Raw genomic sequence first — 17,500 nt, 5'->3', positions numbered from 1 at the left:
GCGGTGAACGATCAATAAGTCGTTCATTTTGATCTTTTAACATGTTGTTAAATCGTCGTTCGCCCCGCCCCGCTCATCCGCAGCCCCCTGCGCCAGCTCGATCGGCACCCCCGCTGCCGCTCCGATCACCCCCCCGCTGCTCCGATCGCCACCCGTGGGGCCGGGCTGCGGATGAGCAGGGGGCCGGGCTGCGAGCAGGGGGGCCGGGCGCACGATCGCAAAACTATTTTTCCGTATGGTATATCGTACCGTCTAAACGCTGATCGTTATAAAAAAAAAAATTGTTACTTCGAAATCGTTAATCGTGCGATTGGGCCAATTATCGCTCTGTGTAAACTTAGCATAAGGGTGCATTTACACAGAAAGATTTATCTGACAGATTTTGGAAGCCAAAGCCAGAAATGGATTTAAAAAGAGGATAGATCCCAGTCTTTCCTTTATGACCTGATCCCTGTTTATAGTCTGCTCCTGGTTTTGGCTTCAAAGATCTGTCAGATAAATCTGTCTGTGTAAACGCACCATAATGGTGCGTTTACACAGGCAGATTTATCTGACAGATTTTGGAAGCCAAAGCCAGGAATGGATTTAAAAAGAGGAGGAATCCTAGTCTTTCCTTTATGACCCATTCCCTCTTTATGGTCGGTTCCTGGCTTTGGCTTAAAAACATCTGTCAGAAAAATCTGCCTGTGTAAACGCACCATAAGGGTCCATTTACACGGAAAGATTATCTGACAGATTATCTGCCAAAGATTTGAAGCCAAAGCCAGGAATGGATTTGAAAAAAGGAGAAATCTCAGGCTTTTCATTATGACCTGATCTCTGTTTATAGTCTGTTTCTGGCTTTGGCAGATAATCTTTCTGTGTAAATAGACCCTAATGGTGCATTTACACAGAAAGATTTATCTGACAGATTTTGGAAGCCAAGGCCAGGAATGGATTTGAAAAGAGGATAGATCCCGGTCTTTCCTTTATGACCTGATCCCTGTTTATAGTCTGTTCCTGGTTTTGGCTTCAAAGATCTGTCAGATAAATCTGTCTGTGTAAACACCATTACACTAACCAATACTAGTGATATCATTATGATGGATATATGCAACACAATGCAGGAACAAGCATTCAGGTATGATGGATATATCTATCATCAGTATATATATGCATATGAGACATGTATGTATATGAGAGTATATGAGGCAGAATTTCAAGCAGTGTTTGTGGAGCGAGCTCCGCTTGAAATTCTTCCGCTTTTTCTCAGTGTGAACAGGCCCTAAGATTGGAAACACACAGGGCACAAAACTGCCACTATAGTTTTTGTACCAAACCAGAAGTGGATTCAAATAGGATGGCGAATATACAGAGAGTACTTCTCTTTCCTGTTGGAACTATTCCTGGTTTTGGCACAGAAACTATAGTGGACCTGCCCTGTGTGTTACCAGCCTAAGGCCCCGTTCACATTGAGCAAACACGGAGGAATTCCACAGCGGAGCTCTCCGCCACAGAATCCCGCCGTGCTCAGCGTTCCGCTGTGAGTGAATGAGAGGGCGCACGCATTTGCTTCCTCCGTTTCCACCGTTTGCTCAGTGTGAACGGGGCCTAAGAGTACAAGCTGACCCTCCTTCATGCTCGACCTCTGCTGCCCACACAAGGCTAATGTTATGGAGGCCAAAGCAGCATATGCCAGGAGGAGAAGGGACATCCCTGGTGTGAGGAGAGCAGCTGTGGTATAACAGTCATATAACTGTGGTATAAGAGTCATTACAGCCATTACTCCCATCCTCCATCTCTCAGTCACAGCACACTCACCTGCTCTCCCTGTCACTGCTGACTCCCAGGCTTCAGAGGAAATGCTCAGACTGTCGCCCCCTGCAGGCCGGGAGGAGGCTGTCTGAGGTAAAGCTCCCACCTCCCCTCATGTGTGGTGCATCCCCGGGCACACCCAACCTCCTACTGCCGTAACTATACGGCCTGGGGGGAGGGGCCAGGACGCTGCAGAGGAGAGCAGACCAGTATACAGAGTGGGCAGGAAGGGGGGCTCTGCTGGCCTCCCCCCTGGCTCACGGCTGCTGCGACCACAGTATCTACCACACTGCTCTGAGGTGATTATTATGGCGGGAGACGATAGTAATTAGGGTGTAATGTGTGAGGTAATGGTAATATGTGTATAACAGGTATAATGATAGGAGGAGTTTTACAGGTATAACCAGTGTAATGTGTGATAGTAATATGTGTATATCAGGTGTAATGATGTGTGAGGTAATATATGTATAACAGGTGTAGGTAATGTTCACCAAACATATTTTTTCTACAAAATACCGTCCGTCACTGTAAATACAACGGACGTTATGCTTATTTAATTAGGCTGTGTGAATATAGCAGTTATGTGTGAGTTAATGGTAATGTGTGTAGTGGGTGACAGGATAAAGGACATCAGGGTCCAGGGGTGTGAGGTAATATGTGTAGTGTGTGAGATAATGTGTAGTGGGGGTAATCTGTGAGGTACTAAGGGGGGATTTATGAAGAACTGCATACAAATATGCCGGTTTTATATTAGGCCCCGCACCCTTTTCCCCTGGTAGTATTCACTTAGGGCCCTTTTACACAGAAAGATTATCTAACAGATTATCTGCTAAAGATTTGAAGCCAAAGCCAGGACTGGATTTGAAAAGAGGAGAAATCTCAGGCTTTCCTTTATGACCTGATCTCTGTTTATAGTCTGTTCCTGGTTTTGGCTTCAAATCTTTGGCAGATAATCTTTCTGTGTAAAAGGGCCCTAAGAGGCGCACAAACCTGCATACTAAATCTACACCTGCTTCCAGCAGGTGTAGATTTGCATCATGATTTACACCTGCGAGCAGGCGTAAATCATGATAAATTATGCGCTGGAGGAGGCCACGCCTCCTCCCTGCCTTGTCACACTCCAAAGCAAGATAAACGACCTCCTCTCCAAAACAGGGTAAGTACGGGCGGAGATCCAGATGGACATATGAAGTTAATTAAAATACATTTATTGTATAAAAACATTCATGGCGACACAACGTGTTTCCAAACCGAACTGGTTTCTTTCTCAAGTGTCATCAGATGACACTTGAGAAAGAAACCAGTTCGGTTTGGAAACGCGTTGTGTAGCCATGAATGTTTTTATGCAATAAATGTATTTTAATTAACTTCATATGTCCATCTGGATCTGCGCCCGTACTTACCCTGGTTTGGAGAGGAGGTCGTTTATCTTGCTTTGAAATACCCATCCTGGATGGTTTACCTGGGAGTGGCAGCGGTCTAAGTCCATGCGTTTGTTGAGTGTTGTGCCTCTCCATTGCACAACCGCATCAGGTGAGAGGCTTATATACTATCCTCTCACCGCTCGTTCATACCTCCTGATCTGTGCTATGGAGCGCTGTTCTACTTTCTCTTCTTGTCACACTCCAGGGAGAAGGGGCGAATCTGCACCTTCTCCCTGGCGTACGCTTTATAAATGTCCCCCTAAGTGTATAATGGATGTATGTGTAGTGGATGTAGTGTGTGAGGTAAAATGTGTAGTGGAAGTAATGTGTGAGGTAATGGTATGTATAAGAGTAGGTTCACACTGCGGTTTCCATTTCATTCCATTTTTCTTTCTTTATGAGTCAGAAGGAGGCTGATGCTGCAGCATGGTATACAGGCATACAGCCGCATCCACTTTTATCATCCACCAATCTATGTTTTTTCTCTCTTTTTAAAGTGACTCTGTACCCACAATCTGACCCCCCCAAACTACTTGTACCTTCGGATAGCTGCTTTTAATCCAAGATCTGTCCTGGGGTCCATTCGGCAGGGGATGCAGTTATAGTGATAAAAACAACATTTAATCCGGCAGCGCTGTGTCTAACAGCCGGGGCTTACATTTGTATCTGCATTAGGCTGGCACCACCTCTCTGTCCTTCCTCCCCACCCTCCTCATCATTAGGAATGCTCCAGGCAGATTGCTTCCTATTCCCCACCTGTGTGTATAATGAACATGGGCTGGATCGTTAATACACCTGTGCAAAGCTCAAACAGCAATAAATGTTCCTGGATCATTCCTAATAATGAGGAGGGTGGGGAGGAAGGACAGAGGGGTGGTGCCAGCCTAATGCATATACAAATGTAATGCTGGGTTTACATGGAGCGATAATTCGCCCGATCGTACGATTAACAATTTTTTTTTTATAATGATCAGCGTTTAGACGGTACGATATATCGTACAGAAAATTCGTTTTGCGATCGCTTAAGCCTATCTCACACATAGGGAAAATCAGTGAACGACTGTTTACACAGAACGATCGGCGAATTTTTTGCGAACGACGATTTAAGAACGTGTTAAAAGATCAAAATGAACGATTTTTCGATCGTTCGCCGCGTTTGCATGTACGATTATCGTTCGGATTCGATGGTTATCGCGAAAATTCGCCCGATAATCGCTCTGTGTAAACCCAGCATTAGCCCCGGCCGTTAGACACAGCGCTGCCGGATTAAAAGTTGTTTTTATGACAATAACTGCATTCCCTGCCGAACGGACCCCAGGACAGATCTTGGATTAAAAGCAGCTATCTGACGGTACAAGTGGTTTGGGGGGGTCAGATTGTGGGTACGGAGTCGCTTTAATGGATATGTTAAATTAAAACAAAAACGCAGTGTGAACCCATCCTAAGGGTAGTGTCACACTATTAGGCTATGTTCACAAAATGTCAAAAAAAGAGAAAAGGCGTCCGTTATTGCTGCAATTTAACTGACTGTAATGCATTGAAGTCAATAGAATGACACTTCCAATACACGCAGTGTATAAAATAACAGGCGTTATCTGCGCAGACATCAAAATAAGGATCGAGTCAATAATTTTGGGATGCCTTTTGTAAACGACGGACCTGATTCACACACAGTTTTTCTTTGCCCACCGTCCTTTCTCCGTTTTTACTATTTAATGGGCAACCAAAGCCCAATTAGTCCTCCTACACTAGAATATTTTCCTGACAGCTGTTATTGCACTGACGGACGGCCTATCCTCAAAATGACGGACGTCATTTTAAAAATTATAAACGGACCAGAAGAAACATTGTGAGACCATAGCCTTACATTGAAAATTTTTCAAACAATAAAAATTAAAAACTTGGGTGATGCATGTTGTGTTTTTTTTTTTTTTCTTGTTTTTTTTTTTGGGGGGGGGGGGCGGCAATAATGTTGCATCCAGATGTTTGGCTTTCTGCGGGTTAGGCTAGGTTCACACTGCGTTTTCAGCATCCGTTTAACGGATCCGTTTTTTTAACGTCCAGAAAAATAGGGTCAGCAACGTTTTTTGGTCCGTTTTGGTCCGCCAAAAAAAACGGATCCGTTTTTTTTTATAATGGAAGTCAATGGAAAAACGGATGCACACAAATGAATCCGTTTTTTGCAATCCGTTTTTCATGCGTTTTTTGCAAAAATCGGATGCGTTAAACGGATGCTGAAAACGCAGTGTGAACCTAGCCTTAGTAGCAGTGTTTTTGTAAAGGCGACATCCTATGGCATTGGTAGTGGTGGGTATCCTCTTACAGGCCTCTACGGGCAAATAAAAAGCCTAGAAGAAAAACGTATGTGTAAGGCTGGGTGCACACTGGGTTTTTGTTTCTGTTTAATGTATGCATAATGGACACCCAACATTTGATTAGCTGGGGCTGCTGAACTTCGATAAAGCTCTAAGGTTGTCTGGAAAACATGGATACAGCCAATGACAATATCCATGTTTTCCACATAGCCTTAGGGCTTTATCCAACTTCAGCAGCCACCGCTAATCAAATGCCGAAAGTTCGGGTTCGGATGGACTCCAGCATGCTCCAGGTTCGCTCATCTCTAGTGGGAGTGGTTCAGGGGGGCTGTCCAGGGTGACAAGTTCCTTTTAAAGGGGTTATCCAGCGCTACCAAAACATGGCTATTTTTCCCCCTCTCTTGTCTCCAGTTCAGGTGTGGTTTGCAATTAAGCTCCATTTACTTCAATGGAACTGAGTTCCGAACCCCACCCAATCTGGAGACGAGAGGGGAAAAAGTGTCTGTTTTTGTAGCGTTGGATAACACCTTTAAAGTGCAGTTACATCCAGTGACTCTCAGGTGACGTCTCTTCTTATTGGAGGTGCTCAGTTTCCTTTTTCTTCTCCTTTTTAGAGATGAGTGAACCAGCCGGATTTCTGGTTCGTATGAATCAGAAATCTTGGTGGCTGACTCCCGCTGTCTGTTCCCTCCGTGCAGCGGGTGGATACATCGTAAGGAACACCTGGAAAACTGGGATACAGCCAATGCCAATGGCTGTATCCCAGTTTTCCAGGCGTTCCTTACACTGTATCCACCCGCTGCACTGAGGGAACAGACAGCGGGAGTCAGCCACCGAGATTTCTGATTCATACGAACCAGAAATCCGGCTGGTTCGCTTATCTCTAAAAAGGACAAGAAAAAGGAAACTGAGCACCTCCAATGAGAAGAGACGTCACCTGAGAAATCTGGCTGGTTCGCTCATCTCTACTCCTTTTTGTCCCAAATCGCCAAGCCAAGTTTTTCCAGCCATCTTTGGCTCTCTGCTTTTCCGACATAGTCTTCCCCTTTTCCCCACACTACTACTAATGCCTGCAGCCACTAGAGGACAGTAGCATCTCTATGTACAGGATGTCATTTATTGTGCACATCCTGGAGAAAGAGACGCTCCTGGCCTTTAGGGCTGGCAGGCCTGATGCTTTCCGAGGCCTAGAAGACGTAGTGATAGCTTCATCTCAGCACCACTTCTATCTGTAAGTGCCTCATTAGGATGTAGTGTATGTCATGTCATTAGCATGTGGCATGTCTGCTAGACATATGGATACAGCTTTTTTGTACATGTGGGAGTTACATGACAAATCTGTTGATTTCTAGGACAAAAAACAGCACCAAACGTATGTGTGAAGGAAGCTGTAAAGTGTCAAGTGATACTTGTATAACAGGTGTAAAGTGTGTGGTAATAATACATGTATAACAGGTGTAATGTGTGATAATTATACATGTGAAATGGGTGTAATGTGTTAGGTAACAGGTATAGTGGGTGTAATGTGTGAGCTAATACCTGTATAATTTATGTGTAATGTGTGTGTGCTAATAATACACATATAATGGATGTAATATGTGGCGATAATACTTGTATCACATTTTTTGCTTCTGGTGATCTATTCTCAGGTTATCAGTATCTGATTAGTGAGGCCAATCTCCTGTTTGCAGCACACAGTGAATGGAGCTGGAAACAGCGCCATATATAACGTAGTGGCCATATTGGGTTACTGCAGCTCAGCTGCCATTAGAGTAATTGGGATTTACAGATAGACCCTTTCAGCACATAATAATGGGGGAACCAAAAATCAGTTTAGGGGTACAAACACACACACCGTATACGCAGCAGATCTGTGGCAGATTTGTTGGTGCAGATTTGATGCTGTGTTTAGTTATTTAGATCTAATCTGCTGCGTATGGCAGCAGAAAATACGCTGCGTATGCGGTGTGTGTGTTTGTTCCCTAGCTGTGTATATGGATTTATTATGTCTGGGGATAATACACAGTCTTAATCAGCAGCACACAGAGTATATAAAGTTTTTTTTATGAGCTGTGCCTTTATATGAGGCCTTCATCTTATTGGTTCATGTTATTAGACTAACAAGTTATCACACTAACAAGTTCTAGATCTGCCCCATCTTTGACAGGGAGAAATTTATTGTGGTCTGTCAGGCGTTGGTTGTATTTATTGTACAGAATACCTGACCCTGAGTCCTGGTTTATGTTGTCACGTGAGAACATAGGCCTAGTTTGTTCTATGCCCAAGATTTGAATCTGACAGGCCTGCAATAGCTTAGCTGAAGTTACAGATGACCTATTCTGTGAATAACTCACCAGTACATATTTCCCAGAAAACCCGTTTAACACATTGAAAAACTTTTAAAAAACTTTTTGTTGTTGCAATTTTTTTTACACTTTTTTTTTACTGTAAAAGATGCAATCATTAGATTGCATGTGCTGATCTATGCTATGCCATAGCATAGCATAGATCAGTGTTATCAGCGATCTATGCATAGAGCCTGCCTTAGAGCAGACTCTACATGGATCGCCGATCCGACAGGACGGAGGTAAGGGGTCCCGATCACAGCATGGGAGTCCGGATCTCTGACTTGGAGACGAGTGGTGCTGTCCCTGGAAGCTCTGGATTACCCCTTTAACTAGGCTGATCCCAATGAAGGCAATAGACAATAAAAAGAATTGTATTCTGCACTCTGCCCTAGCTAGAACTATGATACCTCAGTACTGAAACCCAGAGTGTAATGAGTCTATTTAAATTTGTTAAAGTGACTCTGTACCCACAATCTGCCCACCTCAAACCGCTTGTACCTTCAGATAGCTGCTTTTAATCCAAGATCTGTCCTGGGGTCCGTTCGGCAGGTGATGCATTTTTAGTCTTAAAAAACAACTTTTAAACTTGCAGCCCTGTGCCAAATGGCCGTGGCCTAGAGTGTGTGTGCATTAGGCTGGCACCACCTCTCCATCCCTCCTCCCTGCCCTCTTCATCATTAGGAATGCTCCTGGCAGGTATTGTCCTATTCATCAGCTGTTTCAGCACGGCACATGGGCTGGATCGTTATGGCACCTGTGCGGTGTTCACTGCAGAGGAATAGGAAAAACCCTGCCAGTGACATTCCTAATGATGAGGGCGGGGAGGAGGGACGGAGGGGTGGTGCAAAGTTAGGGCACAGATGGCTAAGGCCATTTGGCACAGGGCTAAAAGTTGGTTTTTGGGACAATAACTGGATCACCTGCCGAACAGACCCCAGGACAGATATTGGATTAAAAGCAGCCAGCTATCCGAAGGTATAAGTGGTTTGGGGGGGGACAGATTATGGGTACAGAGTCGCTTTAAAATCTGATCAGTCACAGCTGTCTTGGCTTGGTATGAATGGCACTAGTGTGAACAGGGATAAAGAACTGTTAATTCCTATTGGTCAGTATAATAAGCGGAGGTTATTATAATTTACTATATCATAATTGTTAATTATCATTTAATGATTTGTTTCTTTTATAGAATGTTCCTGAGTTGTCCAGAACTGGTGAGAAGTAAGTAGAAGTCACTAGAGGTCAGCTTATAAGCAGTATCCTGCGCAAAGTCTGTACTCCTTAGGATGCCGATAGCATTGATTACAGTGTTGAGCATGGAGTGGCGAGTTCTGTGCTTATCGACAATAGGGGGTTGATGGCATCTATTGCATATAGGGGTAGAAAGTCTAAGAGCTTTTTGTTAAACGGGTCTTGGTAAAGCACTAGCATTGCAAAAAACAGTTCTTGGTCTGAATTGCTGTCTGTTTGCTATGCCATTGGTATATATATACAGTTTCAATCTTCTGAAGAGGTGGTGAGTGCAGCATTTACTTTTAAAAGGGCATCCTGATGTTTATATATACTTGTATAGCTGGAGCCATGGAAAAATAGAAAAGAAAATTTATACTTGCCTACTCTGCTGCACCGCAGGTCCCACTGCACCTCCTTTTCAGCTCCTTCGGGTACTACACTGCCTGCTACTGGATTGTGAGTTCAAAGCAGGACCTGCCCACTCTGCCAATCACTGTTAACTATGGAACATGGCAAGTGATTGGCTAAACAGGCAGATCCTGCTCTGAGCTTGCTTCTTGGGAGAAGACAGGAGCAGCGGAGGACCAGACCCTCTGGGTATCAGGGTAAATTAATATAGATATATTTGTTCACAGGCAGCTCTTGACTGATTTGTTACTGTTTTTGATAAGCAGCAGTATTCAAGCTCGCATAGCAGCATCAAAGTAAATGGATTTGCTTTCCTCATAATGTTGTTATGCACACTCTAGAGGGGATAGGGAAAAGTTTGACAGCGATATACAATGGTATTGTGGTGAATGAGGCCATGGAGATAGGTAGAGAGTGCCAATCTAGATGGGAGAAAAGTTGGGGGGCAACCTCTGATAAGGGCTGGAATAGTGTTATTGGCAATATTAATAGAGTAGCGTTATGTGAAGGACTTCAATTAATTCAGTTTAGGATTTTGCATAGGAGCTATTATTCGCCTCTTTGGATGCATAAGATGAGGTTAAGGGATGTACCGACGTGCCCTTGATGTGCTAGTACCAAGGCAGATATAGCTCAGCTCAAATGTTTTGGGCCTGTCCAGAGATACAGATCTTTTGGGGTGAGTTCTGCAGGTGTTGGTTGCAAAGATTGGTTATAACTTCCCCTTGACCCCATATGTTGCTGCGTTTACACGGAGAGATAATTAGCCCAATCGAACGATTAACGATTTTGAAGTAACGTGTTTTTTGAAACGATCAGCGTTTAGACAGAACAATATATCGTTTGGAAAAATCGTTATTGCGATCATTTTAAGATCGCACACTTAGGGTCCATTTACACAGAAAGATTATCTGACAGATTATCTGCCAAAGATTTGAAGCCAAAGCCAGGAACAGACTATAAACAGAGATCAGGTCATAAAGGAAAGCCTGAGATTTCTCCTCTCTTCAAATCCATTCCTGGCTTTGGCTTCAAATCTTTGTCAGATAATCTTTCTGTGTAAATGGGCCCATAGGGTGAATCGATAAGAGACGATCTGCGAATGTTTAGCGAACAACCAACGGCGATTCGAGAACATGTTGCAAGATTACAAGGAATGATTTCTTGCTCATCGCTTGATCGTTCGCTGTGTGTACATGAGCCGATTATTGCTCAAATGCGATTGTTATCGTAAAAATTCGGAAAAACTTTTGACTTGTAAAAGTTTTTATTTAATCGGTTGGGGTCCGAGTAGTCAGACCCTGGCCGATCAGTAGAATGAGTGGGGGAACGACCCCAACATAGTTTGCTCCTCTCCCCGATTTGTTCCTGTGAGACCTTGGGGGCCCCATAGACTTACATAGGGAGTGGGAACTTATACCGACTTGTTCTCCTGATTAGTCGTCTGAACACTCAGGGTATCATTTATAAGTAAAGCTCCATCCCCAGTTTCCCAGACTGATTTAGTAAGAGGCGCCCTATCTTAGTAAATCTGACACCGTTCAAATTTATTAACAAGCACCGTTCATTTTTTTACGAATGCACTAGAGAAGCACAATCCGTAATTTGTAGCAGAATGCGAATGTTGATAGTGGATACAATATACGAGCCAGAAAAAAACACTGCATTGAAGCAACATAAACAGACTTGTAGGTTGTATACCGATATGAAAATACTTTATTTTATATCTTATTTTCATTGTAAAGAGTACGAGATATCCATACAAAGGTAAAAAGCCAAAATGTACAAAACGCTCAAAAAATTAGAAAAATAACAGAAAACATCTGTACAAAATCCAAAATACAGTTCTATAAGAAAACTTAAAACAAAGAAACCTGCATTTCTGTGACCGAGGTCTACTCGTTTAGTTTATATGCTCTGTGTACTTCTTCACCTCTGAGGGCTCTGAGCAAGTTCACTATGTGAAATCTAGGAAAATAAATCATAATTTATACAGTAAACTTCTCCTGTGGTTTATGTGGAGGCTGCACTGACAAACGCTCAGCGTCTGTGAATCCGAAAAGGTGGGGGAAGGGAGCCACAGCGGGCATGACACTGCTACTTCAGTCCCACCCGTCCAGTACACAACTCTTATATATAAGGTCTGAGTATATGGAAAGAAGAACAGTAAAAAAGATAAATGAAAATCCGAGCAAAAAATCAATAAAAACAGAAAATAAATCTGTTTGTTTTTTTTTTTCCTGATAAATTTCGTTAATCACTTAAAAAGCGCTTCTGATTTACTTTTAAAGGAACACTCCAGCTACAAATGAATACTTAGTGATAGAGATGAGCAAACTTATAGTAAATTCAAATTTATGGGAACCCGATCGATCCGCTGCATGGAGAGTTAGATGCAGCCCTAGGCTGTATCCATGTTTTCCAGGCAGCCCTAGGGTTTCATCCATTCTTTCCAGGCAGTGGGATTCAAATGCCGAGTGTTTGGGTTCACACGAACCCCAGCTTACTGTAAGTTCGGTCATGTGAGTGATTACATGAGTTTTTATGGACTCATCACACTGGAAGGCTTTATTCCCTCCCAGTATATACCATACCCATCATCACCCTCACACATTTTCTCATGCTAGCCATTCAGTGTCACACTGCACCCCCCCTAATTTCTCTTTTTATATGCTGGTAAATGCAGTTAAAGACTACTAAGCATCAACCAAGTAGGAACATTTTAGTGATTTGTTGCATCATAAAAGATAACATAAGTATAGTTTTTTCATATAGCATTAGCAGATAGGTTCATCACTGCTACCCTATAAATGGGAGGTCAGCTATGTAACCTAAATGCAATTCCTGGAGGGGTTTCCTTTAACTGCATCCTAACATTGTGCATGTTCTTTCTCCTGACAGTCCCGAAATATCAGATACCTGGTGGGTGAAATGATTCTTTAACCCAGGAAAAACCAACCAGCTTTGTAAAAGCTTTTAAATACTTGTGCATCAATTTTCTCATAATCCCATAGTGTCTCTTATTACAAAATAGCAGTTTCCACAGTATTTTATTTTATTCTACAGTATATGATGTGGCCGCATAAATGTGTCCCGGCTTAAGACTTAAAAATCCGTATTTACAAGGTCCAGAACAAATGTTTTGGGCCTTAATATGTTTATTGTCTTTATGCACCACTCTTTGCTACCTCCAACCTGCTAGTTCTACTCTGTTATGTGAAAAGTTGGAGGCTTCCACATTATTGGTAAAGTCCATGCTCTGCAGGCTTCTTCATACTAGGTCAGTCTCTGTCTTTGTGTGGGATATTGTCCCTGTCATTATGAAGAGCTTTTGCCATGCCGCAGTAACCCCCACCGATCTGTAGATATAGCCAGGAGAAGTGCGCATCTGAACACTTCTCTCCTCAGCTTCCTGTGTTGCTGCAAAAGACAAATTACAAGGAACTTGTACTGCACAGCCAGGGAAGAAAGCGCTCAGCCGCCTACTTCTGGTTATATTTAGAGATTGGTTGGAGTGTGAACACTCAGACTATGACCGATCAAAACCTTTGAACCGTCTGTGCAATGTGGCAATAGCCGTCTATAAAAGGACACTTTAATAACTTGACCAAATATTAAATGTATTTCAACTACTATCTGACAAACATTATCCTGTTCTGCCCTGTGTACAATGTACTGCAAAATAGTGAGCAATGGTGTTGGGTGCCAGGTGCACATATGTCCAGAGTCGTCCAGGATAGTAAAAAATTGGGATCCATTGCATGTGGTGCTCCATACTGTATGGGGTTAAATGTGGCATACTGGCTTGGTTGCACCAGATGGAAAACTACTGCAAAAATGTGTGTGTATATATATGTGTATATATATAATATATATATATATATATATATATATATATATATATATATATATATATATAATATATATAATTTTTTTTTTTTCTTTTTAATCTGTGAAACTACACCGGATAGCAACTATGCTGGATTACTGGACATATGGGTACCTAGCCTAATTCTTTGTAACATTACATAACATGCTTTCCCCTCCCTGGGTCCAGGGCTGGTGGCTGCATACCGCAGATTTGGTCCTCATCGCCTCCTGGTCTAACTGGGAACCCGGGTGGTAAAGTGTCAGGTCCGCTCAGCCAGTCAGCAGCTGTATCTTAGTCCCGTCTCGGCATCTGACTGACTGAGCGGACCTGACCTGGCACAATCTTTGTTCACACTTATGCCATGGAGCGGCCGGGGACCAGATCGGCTGTATGCGGCCAACAAAGATGGAATCGGGGAGTTAAGAGCATGTTATTTCATTTATCCTCCCCCTTTTTCTGGCACTTGTGGAAAAAAAGAGGTCTGCCGGGACATCTCCTTTAATCATTGATTTAAGAAAAAAAAATTCCTGATGAAGGTGTCTATGTGCTGCCAAATTTTACTTGTATGTTTTTTTTTCTTGTTGGGACAATGTCATTTTGTGACCATCTTTTTGGACAGCTGTCATTTTAGAGCTAAAAGATGGCTGTCCAATAAGATGGCCGCAAAGCAAACATAGTGTGAACGTGGCCTAATACTGTTGTTGCTTTTTTGGGACACACAATTATTTAATACTACATAGATATGTCTACATAATATAGGGGACATCTGGCTTGAATCTAGGAACAGGAAATATTAAGGAAGCTCTAAACCTATGTTGTCAAGTTGGTTGGTCAAGAAAACAAAAAAACTAATACAAACCTATCCTTTTAGATCTATTTTGTAGTATTCTCCAGTTTTGTTTTTTAAATGTAGCCTGCAGTGTAAAGAATGGAGGTTTTCACTCTGGTTGTCTTGACTATGTCCAGGAAAAGTTAAACAATCCTATCTCAATTGAGTTTCTTTTATTTACAGAAAGAAGGTAAAAAACATAATGCTTACTAAACTTCACACATGTAATATAGTGTATGTGTTTAATAGTACATCTAGTATAGATTAGAGGCAGCATCCTGGACGTGACCATGACAACCAGGCTATTTTATACCTTTTTATTTTATTTTTCATCTATTTTACAGGCTTTTTTTTCCTTGTTACTTTCAGACTTGGAAGCTATTTGCAATGGACTTTTTTGGGACATTTATTAATAAAAAATATGTTGTGATCTGTAAAACGGAAAGCAAGAGGCTTCTTTTTTGGCCATTTATATACGTTATAATTACGGACTTCTGATGGAATTGAATGATAATTTTCGGGCTGTTTACGTGTTGAAAACAGGCCAAAAATGTGTATGCATATAGCTCCAGAGTGAAAATCTATATTCTTTACACCTTTCAGATCTCTAATGCCCCACATACCTGTCCTGGGTTGTGACAGCGCTCTAACACTTCTATACAATGTTGCACAAAGAGTAACTTTGGTGCACACACTGTATTCTAGTGACCGCTATACAGTCAGAGACACCATGGCTTCCAGTCCCTTCTTCCCAAAAGACTTGATGACACCCTAAAGGCAGGTAAAAGCTCAAAGTGAGGTGTTGGGTCTAACATTGGGGATAAAACCCCACCCACATGTAGTGCCAAACTGATCAATGGTTTTGCCAGTCTTTGGCTACTACACCTGGGGAGGGGAATCGTCACAATGTGGGACAATACCCTGATATTACAGAGTGATAGGTTACCTTAGATCCCCTTCAGTATAGTAGAAAATCCAATATAATTTTATTCTGACCCCAACTGACTATTATGGGCAGTTTGATGATCCTCGTTCTACATGGCTGTCTAAAGAGGTAACAGTGGAGACCAATACACTATAAATGTGGGGACATAAATCCTGGACAATACACCCAGTAATATTTCTGCGATTCCAGTTAGTTTATAAGCCTTTCCTTATTGCCATCCAGTGCGTGTTTAACAAAAAAAAAATCTAAGTTCTGAAATGCTTAGAAAACAAAATGAAGGTAAGTCTAATGCAAGTCACTTCCTTGGATCAATGTTATGTGCTGCTTATGCCACTTCCATATCACATCCTTGGGTTCAAGCAATTAATAGCAAGGACAAACTTGAAATAATACTGGCTCATAAAGATCCATGAAGGTAGGGAGGGGAGATGAGAACCAATAATACTGATATGCCACTGAGTTCTTTTTCTTTAGTCTTTTAAGGACACTTTATATCCCCCCTGCCCAAAATGAGATGTATTCCATCAAGATGACTGAGTCTAGTAGAAGCCCAGGTGCGGCTGTACGTGGGTGTTAGGGTGCCGTGGAACATTAGGATTAGGGTATAGGTTTGCATTTGGAGAACTCCAGTAAGATGAGGTTGCACCAAAGAAGCCAGAAGATGTGACTGGCATTGATGAAGGATGTGAAGGGACAAAGTTAACCTTTTGCTGGTGAGTGTGATAGGTTGGCATGTATGAGAACTCTGATGGGTATTTGTACACGGATGTCTCGGTGGGATGAGGCTGCAGGGCTTGAGCAATGCCGTGAAAGTCAAATTTGTAAGCATAGCGCTTCCCGTGGACTTTAGTCATAATATTTTTATCATAGTAATATCTCAGTGCTCGGCTCAGCTTGTCGTAGTTCATGTTGGGCTTGCTTTTTCTTTCTCCCCATCTTCGCGCCACTTCATCTGGATCTGTCATTTTGAATTCTCCGTTTGTGCCCTCCCAGGTGATGCAGCTGGCATTGGCGCTGTCTGATAGCAACTCAAGAAGAAATTGCCACAACTGGATCTGACCACTCCCTACAAAAAAACAAGGTACACTTATCAGTGATCAGTTATCAGCTGTATTCATAGGATAGGTAGAAATGATGGCACTCCAAATGGGTGGTACAAGGAGAAAGGATGATCAGCTGACCACACCTGCATGTATATCACCTCCTGCTGGTGCACGGAGGTGTGAGCAATCACCAAGGAACAAGCAGCAAGGATAGTTCCAGCACTCAGTCGTCCAAATCCAATTCCTTTATTGTAGCATAGCAAAAAAACAAACAAACAATAAAATCCTAACAATCGCTGACATGTTTCGGTCTATTCAGACCTTAGTCATAGCATAGCATTGCATAGCGTTGTTTTTATTGCTATGCTACAATAAAGGAATTTGATTTGGACGACTGAGTGCTGGAACTATGCTTGCTGCTTGTTCCAAATGGGTGGTGGTGCATGTGGTGGAGAGATCCAGTAGCAGGTAGATAGAGAAGCCCAGCACTCACCAGATAAGTTATGCTTCTTTATAAGTTAAAATCTCAATAGAAGACAGAGACTGGCACAGCTGATGATAACCTCTAGGAGTCTAGTCCCGCTATCACAGTGGGATTTCTGGGTGCAGTGGTGCGGAGGGGTACATCTGCTAGATAGGGTGCTCAGCCATTTGAATGAAAGTGTCCACAACAATATATACATAAGAAGAGAGCGGCACTCTCTGTCATTTCGTGCAGAACATTTATTTATTTTAGTACGTCCATATTAACATACATCTCAGCAGGTAAGACTCCAACAGACCATAGTGATACCTGATATCATCATGGTCTGTTGGCTTTTTACCTGCCGAGACGTATCTTAATATGGACGTACTGAAATAAATCAAGCACAATTTTCCACATTAAATGATGGTGAGTGCCGCTCTCTTATTTAGTTATGCTGCACCTGAATAAATAAGCAGAACTTATCTAGTGAGTTCCGGGCTCTTCTGTCTATCATCTGTATTCATTACATCACAACTAGGTAATATGGTAATTTGATGAAATCACTGCCTTAAAATCTTTACAACAGACCACAGTCAATATTTTATAAAGTCCTTGGCTCAAATATTCAACTAGAAGACAGTCTTGAAATGAAATCAAACTATGTGTGAATGTCATGATATACAGTATGTAAATTATAACAATATTAGTAGGCATTGAGAAGGAGAATGGTGTGGAACCCAAGAGTGCTACATTTGATTACCGGTGGCTATAGGCTGTATCCATGTTTTCCAGGACTTCCTAGGGCTGCATCCAACTTTTTCAATTA

The 17,500-nt window shown here is 42.3% G+C and overlaps 2 protein-coding genes and 1 long non-coding RNA gene across 6 annotated transcripts in view; 1 reads left to right on the top strand and 2 right to left on the bottom strand.

Moving 5' to 3' along the window:
• Positions 1–2,074, bottom strand: part of KCNJ5 (potassium inwardly rectifying channel subfamily J member 5) — a 72,691-nt gene extending 70,617 nt beyond the window's left edge. The window contains exon 1 of the mRNA XM_069946509.1: positions 1,801–2,074. The gene's annotated coding sequence lies outside the window, so the exon portion shown is untranslated. The remainder of the gene's footprint in view (positions 1–1,800) is intronic.
• Positions 1,730–17,500, top strand: part of LOC138768581 (uncharacterized) — a 95,023-nt gene continuing 79,252 nt past the window's right edge. For 2 of the 3 annotated variants that reach the window (XR_011359169.1, XR_011359167.1), the window contains exons 1-3: positions 1,731–2,093; positions 9,068–9,119; positions 16,159–16,246. This is a non-coding gene — a long non-coding RNA (uncharacterized lncRNA). Of the gene's footprint in view, positions 2,094–9,067; positions 9,120–16,158; positions 16,247–17,500 lie in introns of all 3 variants that reach the window. The other variant, XR_011359168.1, reaches the window with a different exon arrangement.
• Positions 14,241–17,500, bottom strand: part of FLI1 (Fli-1 proto-oncogene, ETS transcription factor) — a 62,308-nt gene continuing 59,048 nt past the window's right edge. For both annotated transcript variants that reach the window (XM_069946508.1, XM_069946507.1), the window contains one exon: positions 14,241–16,231. In XM_069946508.1, the coding sequence (XP_069802609.1) occupies positions 15,705–16,231 (527 nt within the window). In that variant the 3' untranslated portion in view covers positions 14,241–15,704. The remainder of the gene's footprint in view (positions 16,232–17,500) is intronic.

The sequence above is a fragment of the Dendropsophus ebraccatus genome, chromosome 12, assembly GCF_027789765.1.
Source record: "Dendropsophus ebraccatus isolate aDenEbr1 chromosome 12, aDenEbr1.pat, whole genome shotgun sequence".
NCBI lineage: Eukaryota > Metazoa > Chordata > Amphibia > Anura > Hylidae > Dendropsophus > Dendropsophus ebraccatus.
The sequence above is the reverse complement of the archived record's forward strand: the minus strand, read 5'-3'. Positions and strand labels throughout refer to the sequence as shown.